The sequence below is a fragment of the Prionailurus bengalensis genome, chromosome B4, assembly GCF_016509475.1.
Source record: "Prionailurus bengalensis isolate Pbe53 chromosome B4, Fcat_Pben_1.1_paternal_pri, whole genome shotgun sequence".
NCBI classification, from domain to species: Eukaryota; Metazoa; Chordata; class Mammalia; order Carnivora; family Felidae; genus Prionailurus; species Prionailurus bengalensis.
The window spans coordinates 101,325,704-101,337,951 of NC_057358.1; the positions used below are offsets into that span (position 1 = coordinate 101,325,704).

At 36.1% G+C, this 12,248-nt stretch overlaps 1 protein-coding gene across 6 annotated transcripts in view; it reads left to right on the forward strand.

Annotated features, from left to right (window-relative positions):
- NAV3 (neuron navigator 3) overlaps positions 1-12,248 on the forward strand; it is a 592,036-nt gene that overhangs the window by 360,887 nt on the left and 218,901 nt on the right. For all 6 annotated transcript variants that reach the window (XM_043561562.1, XM_043561563.1, XM_043561564.1 and 3 more), the window contains exon 5: positions 217-400. In XM_043561562.1, coding sequence (XP_043417497.1) covers positions 217-400 — 184 coding nt within the window. The remainder of the gene's footprint in view (positions 1-216; positions 401-12,248) is intronic.

Below are 12,248 nucleotides of genomic sequence, written 5' to 3' on the forward strand. Positions count from 1 at the left end.
CCATCCCGTGACTCAGTCCCTGAAGCTCCGAGCTATTCGGAAATGCTACGTGTCAGAAATTCACAAGTGACTGAGAGACTCTAGTTGCATTTCCATCTTCACAGATTTAGTCTAAGACAATGGCAACTAGAATTTCAGTTGTAAAACAAATAATAAAAAGGAAAACCACATTCATTTGTATGTTTTTACTGTTTGTATATTTTCCCTTTGATACAGAAATAAGAAATGGAAACTTAAAAGCCATTCTAGGGCTGTTTTTCAGTTTGTCTCGCTACAAGCAGCAACAACACCATCAGCAACAGTATTACCAGTCCTTGGTGGAGCTTCAGCAGCCAGTCAGCCACGCCTCCCCTCAGGCAGAAGCCAGTCAGGCCAAAAGCCAGCAAGATATGCAGTCCAGGTAAGGAGGGAAGCAGAGATGTGTTTGAAATCAACGTGTCTAGATACAACTCGTTTTTAAATGAGTTTTTGTTTGTGAGTTTGAAAAACCGATTTATGTCGTTGTATCAGTGTTATGATATTTTTTGACTAATGTGACACAAGTTAAAACCACTTTTCTTTTGGTTGGATGAACAACATTTATCACTTCGGGGATGAAATATTTGTGTTTGTTTTCTAGAGATGATTATGGTTTGTATCAAAGTGTGTGAAATGTCTTTCTTGTCAGCGATGCGGCAGGTTATTTCCTTCTGCAAATTATTACTTAGAATGTGCTATTGAGTCCTACTCTGTACTCCTACTCTCTACTCAATTGTCTTTGAGTCTTTTGATAAATTCATTAAGTCTGTCAAAAGTTTCAGATCTGTTAAACATAGGGATTTGAGTGTTTGGGGACATACTGTTTTTAATGTATGATTGTGTGTGTGTGTGTGTGTGTGTGTGTGTATTTATAAACACACATGTATGTGTTCATCTGACTTGATACTGTTGGCTCATTGTAGACACAGCCTGGGGTGAGGTGCTGACAAATCACGGCACTTTCCTTACCCTTCCATTACTGCCATTTTCCAATTTGGACTTTCTATCAGTCAGGGTTCAGCCAGAGAAGCAGAACCAATAAGGGATTAAGAGATTTATTGTGAAGAATTGGTTTACATGATCATGGGGACTCCCTAGGCAAGTCTGAAATCCTAAAGGCAGCCGAGCAGGAAAGGCAGGCTGAACTTCTCTCAGCATGAGCCAAAACTTTTATATACAGGTGGAATTTCTTCTCTCAAGTAAGCTTCCATCCTGCTCTTAAGACCTTTCAAGTGGGGAATCAGACCTACCCAGATTATCTCGGATAATCTCTCTTAAAGTCAGCTGCTGTGGATTTTAGCCACATCCACAAAATACTTTCACAGCAGCACCTAGATTAGTGTTTGATTGAGTAAGTGGGACTGAGTTGACACATCAAAAAATCATCACAGAATGAAATTAAGTTAACAAGTTTCATGCATACTACTCATTTGTTCCTCATCAATGACCAGGGTATCAGGTCATTAGCTCTATTGTGTAAATAGCTGATTGTTTTTCCTTAGTGGGGTGAATGTCCAATATGAAAATACTCACCATGTTGAAGAGTATATATACATATCAAACATATGTAAATATTTAACTTTTTCCATCTTAGAAGACAAACATGAAACTTAGTAACACTCAGTTTACCTTAAATTTGTTTTTGATATTTAGTATTGACTCAAAAAGTTAAGTCCAAATTACATTCACAAAGCACACGCCCCATCCTTATTGTCAAATATTCATTCAACAGTTCAGAAATCTTCTTCTCTTTCACCTGTCAACTAGCCCTTTCTTCATATTAGGCAATATTTCTTTTCTCTATATGAACATGTAAACTCTATTCCCTTTGGCAGATTTTATTCACTAATGAATTATTAAATCGATATAGAAAAATTAGAATTTTATCAAAAAATATAGGGTATACTACAGAGTTCATGGAGTGATAAAAGATATTTCTCATTATTCAATGCAGATATGTTTCTGTTCTTTAAGCTCGTCTGGGCTATTTATGATGTAAGTGAAATTATGCAAAAGTCAAAGTGAAAAAAAATACGGAGTAAGTTCTTTGGATTTCCTTAAGAATGGAGAGGAGCGGGGGAAGGAAATAGCTTTTTATTATGTATTATTATTTGGAGGAGTTGGTAGAAAGAGATCTAGGTTGTAAAAACTGCCAGAAATAATAATTCCTAGAGTTTGGTGTAAGTTACTTAAACCACGGACAAAAGGCAGGAATAGTAGTGGAAAAAACATAGGAAGTTAAGTGGTATGTATTGTAGAAAACATGTGACCTCTGGAAGTGATATGGAGTATCATTTGTCTTTGCTTTACCTCATTCTATTTCTGTATCTGCCATGTGGAATTTCTTGCCCAGGAGTTCTCAGTGGTTATGACCCTTTTGGGGAGATTGTTTTTCTCATTCTTACTGGATATGCATGACTGTTATGGAATTGTGTTTTTTTAAGATACAAAACCCTATATAGTAGGCATGGTAATTTTACACCATTTTGGGGCGAGCCTGCTTAATTTTTTCTCTGAAAGGTTTTGAGGAGTATTCTTTTCACTGGTATCCTTTAAGACTGAGGCACACTCCTGAATAATTTTTTCTTATGATAAATTTAATTACTTTTAATTACTTTCTAGACCAATAATTTATAAATGTGGAGTACTTGCTGTAGTAAATATAGCACTTATGTCTCTGATGTAGAGGGGCTACAAGTCTTAATTTTAATAGAATTTATTATATGTTTTGAAGAATATTATTTCAAACATTAATACTTATTTCCATTTGTATAGATTTGGTCAGAGAATAGCCTATGAATTAGAATTTATGTGGACTTATGTACAACAATCGTTGTATGTATTTTTCAAAAGCCCGTAGTGATAGTATACATAAGAAAGGATATCTACTATATGTCTTTATAGTAGAACCAAGATAATTAATGCAGAAAAAAATAACCCAGTGACACATTTATCTTCATTCTCCTGAAGTGTGAGTCATGAGTCATGATTTATGAAGCCTTTCTGTTGATTCTAAATCTCTTCCCAAGTAAATAGCTTAAATAACTGGTTGCTATAGTATTCTGGATATTTAGCCAGAAAATGTTCTTATATTTTTCTCTGTCAACTCCAAAAAATTTTAAGGGCACATTGTTTCAGTTCAGTGAGAGTTTTATTTTGTTTTATTCTTTTTGTTTATTTAAAATAAATTGATGTAACTGTATATATTCCCAGAGTATTTTATACATTAAGAATTTGTAACTTGGTTTTGCTATTTTAAAAATAGCTCCAAATGTTTTCAATCATTTGGAACATCTTTCATTTAAACAGACACTTTGACCTAAAGGTTAATAAGTATACAAGAGAGAAAATAAAACATGGACCAAGAGGAATCGAGTGTGGGTAACAGAGTCTCCTTTTTTGGTTTCTCAGCTCTTTCTCCACTTTCGTGTGCATGTTTGTGGGTATGTAGGCTCACATACATGAGAGCATACCTGCGTGTGTGTGTGTGTGTGTGTGTGTGTGTGTGTGTGTGTGTGTAAGTGTGTGTATCCTGCTCAGGTGGCAACAAGAAACTTGCCTCTAGAATCAAACTGCCTGAACCTGGATCCCAGTTCTCCCACTGCCTAATTGTGTGGCCTGGGGCAACTTGCCTGACATCTCGGTGCCCATCTCATGAAGTTGTTTTTAGGTTCACTGGGTCAGTACAGCATAAGACACTGTGAACATATCTGGCACAGGTCACTCTCTGCTCAAAGCCTTGCAATGGTTTCAAATAGCCCAGGTTTTCTCCCACCTTAGGCAATGTGTTCTTGCTGATCCTTTGCCTGGAATACTCTGATAGCTGCTTGGCTAAATCTCTCATCTGCCTCAAGTCAGCCGCTCATCTGTTGCCTTCCCACTGATGCTTACCTAACCACCCTTTTAACCCTGCCTGCGTCCCATCTCTGCTCCCCATTGCACTTCGCCATACTTTTTCTTTTTTTCCTTAGCTTAGCCTTAATCAACCTTTAACCTCAAATCACTTCTTATATCCGTTATTTATTATTGCCACTTTCCTCTAAAAGGCAAGCACTATCAGTACAGCAAGATTTGTTATATCTTAATTACTGGTGTGGTAGTACTCGTAACAGTAATAATAACAGTAATAATTATAATAATAAGCACAGGGCCTTACACATAGTAGTTTTCTACGATTATTTCTGAAATGAGATAATGTAAGAATTAACAAATCTGTGTTCCACCTGTTTCCAATTTTAAATAGAAAGATGGGTAGTTGCAAGTGTAAGTAGTTCCAAATGACAATTGTGTATATTTATAAAATTAGTAGAATAAAAATAATTAAACATATCCTTGACTTGGGGTGGTCATGTTATTAAAATACAATTAATTTCAAAATGATGTACAGTGGAAATTCTTATTATTCCTGGAATTATCCATTTGTAGTATCTATATTAAAATCAGGCGGGGACTCGGATTGTAAATTTCTTAAACGTTCCCCGGGAATACTTGGTTATATCTGGAGTGATAAAGCCTTGATTAATCAAGTCTTCAATTCTCAAAAATGTGAATATACTTAACATAAAAATTAAATTCTCTTTGTCAATGATGTTTGGAAGGACTTTGCATGAGTAAAGATTAAAGAACTTGCTGGATTATGTAATGTAAAGCATCCTATTTGCATTTATTTAATGTGAATATAAGACTAGTTCCTCCTATTTTTCTGGCTTTTCTTTTTATTTTGAAAATAGTAAAGACCCTTTCTTAAACCAACTGGAAAAATATGAGAAATGTTTTAATAAAATTGATAAAAATCTTTAGTAAGAGTTGAAGTCATCGTTCTTTTCTGTAAATTTGAACTAGAAGATCAGAAGATACTATTTCTTTTTCTAGAAAAAAAGTAGAGAAGAATGCTTTAATTTTCAAACTCAGAAAATTCATTTGATCAGTCGGTATGTTTTGGGCATTCAGGTTATTTCTGCTAATCATACCTTTCCATGTGTTGAGTTTTGACCATAGAGTTCTAGTTGACATGGAGGATGACAGGAAGTTTAATTTCACCCAAATCTTACACAACGTCTGACACATGAGACCAGCCAGGAATGAGCAGAATGCATATCATGAATGGATAATCTTCCTAAGAGTATCTGGTAAATCATTGTAGTGAAAGAAGATTATAAAACAAAAATTTATTTTTCTTATGTCTTGGTCCAGCTATACATGAAGTGTTAACATGATACTATGTGTAAAAGATGATGATTTTTATTTGCTAAAAGCTTTAAGAAAGAGGGTTTTTTTTTCTTAAAATGTGGATCTTTTTGCTTAATTTTTATCCAGATGATTTAAATAACTTTCCTTCCTGTTATTACATAGTGAATTTTACCAACTCGCAAATAGTGATCACTGAATCACATGAACAGAGATTTCATGTTTTATGGAAATAAAACATGTGAAAAAGAAAAGAAATTAAGTGTAAAAGTAGAAATAGGTAAGAAATCACATAGATCATAGAAGTAAGAAAGGCAGCGACGAAGATATATCTTTCTGAACTACCATAACAGCTATTTTGAGAATTGGGGAGATTATGATTTCCGCAGCTGATCATTTGCCCTTCTGCTTCTCATTTGTAGGAGAAAATCAAATATGTGTCCACTTGCAATTTATACGAACTTTCTCAGAGGACTCGCATGCCAAATAGCAAAATCTATGGACACGTGTTCTTTGAGTGACTTATCTATTCCCTGTGCAGCCCCTTGAAAAGGTTCCCGCGACCCCCGCCACACACGTTGCTCTTGGAACCCTCTTTCCATTGAGGACATTTGCCTGTCTCTTTTCCAGGAAACATCATTTCCTTCTGGGGGATTCACTCAGAAACTGGGACGGCTTACAGCTTTTCAGCCTGGGGTTATAAATCTTGCAAAGTATATTAAGGAAGTTTAATTTAAGATGACAGGAAGGCTCTGGTAATTTAAGCCCTCGTGAACCTGGCTTCAATTAGTTTCTTAACTCAGCTCTGTGTTGTGGCCTATAGTGTGCTCTTCAAAAAAGTCAGTGAATCAATTAAACTTTAAACAAACGAAACGCAAAGGACATTTATGAATATTTTTTAAGTGGGACTTTTTCTTTTCTAGAGAGGAATAATTGAAGGGATAGAGAGTTTTTGTTAATTGCCTGATTTAGGAAACCAAGAGAGTGCAATAATAAAAGAGCATATAATACGCACATACACAGTTTGCTTACGTTGTGCTTTTATTTCTCTGTTTAAAAGGCTTGACAACTACTCATACTTCTGTTGTTATAGATGAAGCAGCATCTATACAGTTTTGGTTATTTTAGAGTCAGGCAAACGGGGGTTTAAATTCTGCCTGCCAATTCCCAGTGTTGTGGCATTGAGCAAATGATTTTAACCTGTTCAAATACCAGTGTTCTTACCTCTACTATTGGAATGGAAGTAACTGCCTCATGAAGGCATTGAGAAGTCCTCAGAGAGTGATTCATGTATAAAGTGCCTCCTTAGCACAACACTTGGCTTGTAATAGACACTCAACTCAGCTACTGACACTATACCTTCTCCCCCTTAAATATCGTGTCATAGGTATAATAAAATATATTGACCCATGTTAGACACCTCAAGTCAGCCTCGTCTCTCCCTTCTCACTTCCTCTGATCACTTCTGTCCATTCCACTTCTAACTTGTATTTAAATATGTGAAAGGAATTCAAAGTAATAACATCCTCATTATTAAAAACAACGGCCTGATGCTCAGACTGTCTCATGCCCAGTCTGATAAACCCTTTAGTTATTATTAAAGAGGTAAACACTTTAATTATTTCAGGTATTTCCTTTGGTAGTTACTCACATGTAGCTAAATAAAATACTACACTAGTTTGTATTCATTAATTTGGTCATTCTCTTTTGATTCACACACTCCCCATCTCTCCCATCCTCCATTAATGTGTTCAATACATATTTTTTAAGCACTTAGCATTCTTCAGACACTCTTCTAGGCACTTGAGATACAGCAGAGGACAAAAGAGATTAAAGAATCCTTGCCCTCTTGAAGCTTACATCTACCCTAGTGATGGGAGACAATAAAAAATTAAAATATGTATCACTAACTGGACAGCTGATGGTGGAGAAAAACAAACCAGAAAAAAAGATGCTGTGTAGAAGCCATATTCCTGCAAATTTAAATATGGAGCCCTCACTCAAATGACATTGAGCAGAGGAGGTAAGAGAACCAGCAGTGTGGCTATCTTGGGAGAGAGAGTTTCAAGCTGACAGAAGACAAGAGCTGAGACCTTGAGTTAGGAGCTTGTCTGGTTTATTTTAAGAAGAGTAAATAACCCAGTTGGGATGGATCAGAGGGAAGGAGGCAGGAAAAGAGTAGGATTAATTCAGATGAAGAGCAGGGAAACACTAGCGTGATGTGACCCTTTTGCCACTGCAAGGACATTGGATTTTATTCCAGGAGAAATGGGAAGCCACCATATTCCATAAAGAGGTGTAAACAGGTATAAAAATCAAGGAGTCACTCTGGCTGCTTTGTTGGAAATAGTTTTTAATGGGGAGAAGGTAAAAACAAGAAGGGGAGAAGGTCATGGAGAAAAGCTTGGAGTACCATATTGAAAGTGGAGAGGAAGTTAAGTTCAAAATATATTTTGAAGGCAGGGTCAGTAGAATTAGCTGACAGATTTGAAGTGGGATTGGTAAACAGTGAGGAGATTCTCACTGGAAAGGCAATTCCATTTACTGCAAAGGGAAAGAATGTGGGAGGGGAAGATTTGGTATGGAGAAAGATATTTACTTATCGACATGTCAATTTTATGATGTCTACTAGGTATATACAAGAGAAAATACGAAGAAGGCAATTGGAATTGCAAGACTGTATTTAAGGGACAGGTGTAGGCCATATATGAAAATTCTATGAATACAAACATATAGAAATTATAAAAACTGTGAGCTTAGATACAATAAAGTCACCAAAAATCTGTATGCAGATGAAGAGAAGATGAGGACTGGGGCCAAGAGCTAGACTGTATTTAGACAATGAGTGATTGTAAGACCTGCTAGAGGAAACTAAAAAAAGGGCAGCCTGTAGAGTCAGAAGAAAACCAGAATTTGTTTGCCTGGAAAGCAAGTGAAGAAAGTAGGCTAAGGAGAAGGAGGAGATTAATAATAATAATTTATATGTAGCCCCAGTCACCATTCTAAGTACTTTATATACTTATTAATTATTCCATTCCTCACAGCAACCCTCTGATATAGCTATTGTAAGTAATCGTAGTTATCAGATTAAAAACAAAACTGGAAATCGAAAGACCAATTAGATTGCACAAAGTTTCATGGTTACTAAACTGTATATTTAATCTAGGCGATCTGGGTACAGAGTTTGTGGTTCTAACCATTGCCTACCTACCTGCAGAATGTCAACTGCCTCAAAAATTGCACAAAAGCAGGATGAGCACTGAGATCTGATTCCTGGATTTTTCATTGGTGACTCTGATGAGAGCTATTCAGTGGAGTGGTCACTGTGGTAACTTGATGAGAATCAAGGAGAAATGGACAATCAATGGAAAAGGAGAGAGAGAGGAATTAGAGGTGGTCATTAGTGTGTGGACAGGTCTTCCTAGGATTGCTACTAATGTAGTGAAATTTCACTCTTTTTAGCTCTTTTGTTGCTTAACTTTGTAACTTTATATAATGAAGGAACATCTTTGCTTCTCTCTCACTCAACTGTAGAATATCTTTGGGTGTTCTGTATTATAAAATATGGCTATTAACATTTCTATTCAGTTCTCCGCTCCCACTAACAATTTCCATCCTCTGTCATCTGCAGTCTTAAAATTAAGGCTCAGGGGCGCCTGGGTGGTGCAGTCGGTTAAGCGTCCGACTTCAGCCAGGTCACGATCTCGCGGTCCGGGAGTTCGAGCCCCGCGTCAGGCTCTGGGCTGATGGCTCAGAGCCTGGAGCCTGTTTCCGATTCTGTGTCTCCCTCTCTCTCTGCCCCTCCCCCGTTCATGCTCTGTCTCTCTCTGTCCCCCCCCAAAAAAAAATTAAGGCTCATAAGATTTACATTCTATTTTGTACAGATTGATTCCAAGATTTTTCAAACCAATGGAGTACTTCTATAATGGGTATTAGAAATATGTTCTGCGGAATCAAAACATATACTGTGATTCTTTCCTTTTCAACAGCTGTCTTGAGTTTCTATTGAAAGTTTGATATTTGTTTGAATGCAGTCATTAACTAATAGACAATTTTAAGAATGGTCTAGGGTTGCTCTGTGCTGACAGTGCAGAACCTGCTTGGGATTCTCTGTCTCCCTCTTTCTCTGTCCCTCCCCACTCACCCTGTCTCTGTCTCTCTCAAATAAATAAACTCAAAAAAAAATTGAAAGAATGAGCCGATGTTCATTTAATGATGCTTTAGATGGATGAGTCCAGGTGTATTGAGGAACCCCTCCATGCCAGCATTCCTTGTCTTGGATTATTCAGTTGTTGGTAGTTAAAATTGCTTCTTGTTTGTTTGGAAGGTTAATTAATTGGTTTGTTTATATCCGGCCATAGAGCGGTCAGTGATTGATGTGGATATTTGATTAATCTCCTTTTTGTAGTCTCTTCATTTTACCTCCAATTTCCTAGTCCAGCTTTCCTCCTTATTCTTCTAGACTGAATCCTCCCTGCATGTGTACACTGGGATGAAGCCTCTCTTCCTATGTATTTAACATTAACATTACTCCATTTATTTTCAGTTTTTCAAAGTCTGTTGAAGTCTCTTGTCCATTGATGGCTCTTCTATCCTGTTATTCTTGATGTTGTGAACCTAAACCTTCATTATTCCCTTTTAAGCGTGCTAATGGCATCACATTAGGGAAAACAATAACATGAATTTGAGTCTTAGAAGGCATGGGCCGAATCATTTCTGGTTCTGATAACTTTCTTTTTTCTTCTTTAAAAAAAAATAAAAATCCATTAACTGAGTCTAAGTCTCCAGATGGATAATAAAAATATTGTAGTTCTACCCTACTTTTTCGAGGGAGTTAGCAGAATATAATATTTAAAGTATTAGACTGCCTACTAATTTCGATTTTAACTTAAGACTTGTGTTTTTTGACATAAATGTATAAGTAAAAACAATAGTTAGCCAGTGTTTTATAGTTTGCTCTTAAAACAACCAACAATGTGATTTGTGTATCATTGTATCCTGTGACTCAGGATAACTTGCAATTTATTTCTTCAACATTTTACCATAGGACATTTTCATATCCTTTTTATATATTTTACAAACATTGTCTCCCAAACACTAGATGTTGTTTGGTTCGATTTGATTTTTAGTATGTATGGGGGCACTTCTCAAATAGAGCACTGATAATGTAGACTTAATTATTATACCTCCGGTTTTTATACCATATGAAATTATTTTATATTAATCTGTTTTCCACTAGAGACTGCATTCAACTTACTGACTTAACAATAGAGAATGCAACTGTCATAATAACTATAATAATCATGCCAGTATGACCATTGAATTATTTTCCCATAGTTAGAGCTACATAGAAAACCAAATAGTAATCAGGGGATGACAGGGTGAGCACTGAGTTAGATTTAGGGGACTTGTAAACATTTCTGTAGCTGAGACAGTCTTGCCTATGAGACTTCAACCATTAGTCAAGGGTCCCTCCTTATCATAAAGCACACTGTTAACATTTGCCTCTTCATATTTCCATTTCCTGAGCTTCCCCTTCTGACAACCCTCACAGGCTCCCCCTTTCTGACTGACCTCTTAGTCTGAAAAGATGTACAAACACAACCAGCCCTCTTTCCCTGCAAGGACTGTCAGGTAGACTCTGGACCAAAGCTCACCATCAGAGATATTTTGAGACCACAGCCACTCCTTCATAACATGAAACTGAATGTATTGATGATTACATTTGTTTTGCAATAAATTGAGAATAGTCCAATTATAAGAACTCTAAAAAATTGACTTTTTCCTAGATCTTCAAACTGTGTAAGCATTCAGTTACATAATTATTTTATAAGTATAATAAAGTCATTTCAGAAACATGTACTAAGAAATAGTTAACATATTTTGTGCTTATTAATAACAACACTTTTTAAGTCTTACAAGTATTAAGTAATTCAGATTTTTCACTAATCAGGGTAGTCTTTACCAAAGTAGTCAGGGTCCTGTGTGTGTGTGTGTGTGTGTGTGTGTGTGTGTGTGTGTGTGTGTAGTTGCATTAAAATGAACTTTTGGAATGGAGCATTCAATTTATTGTAATACAATTTTACTCCATGCTGAAATTTATAAGTGGCAAAGATCCATGGAGCAAGATAGTGCTTTGAGCTATGTGTAAGTAAAAGTATTGTTGGGAAATTTCATTTATGGTAAGATTGTGAGAGAAATATGAGCCTGGTTTCCTGAGTTGCCCTTTATCCTGAAGTTCTACGTTTCTAAAAAAGCATGGGACTTTGATGCAGTAATATCTTACACAGGCATCTCCCTCTCTAGTTACCGTTTTGAGATCCCACAAAAACAGACCATGCAGGTGGCCTTATTAACTGTCAGTTGAAATTTAAGATAACACAGAGGTTATAATCTATTTACATACCATATGTCACTAATGGGATAAGTTATCACAGTAACCTGTCTCACATATAATCAGGATGATATTTCAGCCACCCAGCTACTAAAAAGAAACACATGTGGATGAAGGCTAAGTTTCTGACTCATCTATGGATTAGGCAATAACTGTTTTCAGTGATGTCTCAGCTAAATTGAAGCATAGGGACAGAGTATTTTTATCACATACTCTGATGGTGAGTATAGTTGTTGCAGAATATCTTAAATATTTCTGAAGGAACATATTTGGTTTTGAGGCGCAAAAGATATTTTTACAGAAGTGGTTGAACACCTTCATCTTTCTTAGAGCCAATAGCTTGTCAGTTACCATTTTATAACACTGCACAAGGATCCTATAAAAGGGAAAATCTTTATAATAAAGGAAGAATTTGGTGTAGAGAATTCTTTGAATCTTAATTCTGAATGCATGGGTTTTTATCTACTCTTAGCAATTATAGGATATATAAGGATATATATTTTAATCTATTTCAGTCTTAAAATGTTAGTGGATATGCTTTCCTATCTTCAAAACTTTTTATTTTGTTGTATCTATTGTTGTCTAAAAATCTTTTAAGACTTTGTTCCCATGGACTTAGTTATAATATATGTTGGGTGACTTCTTCCAG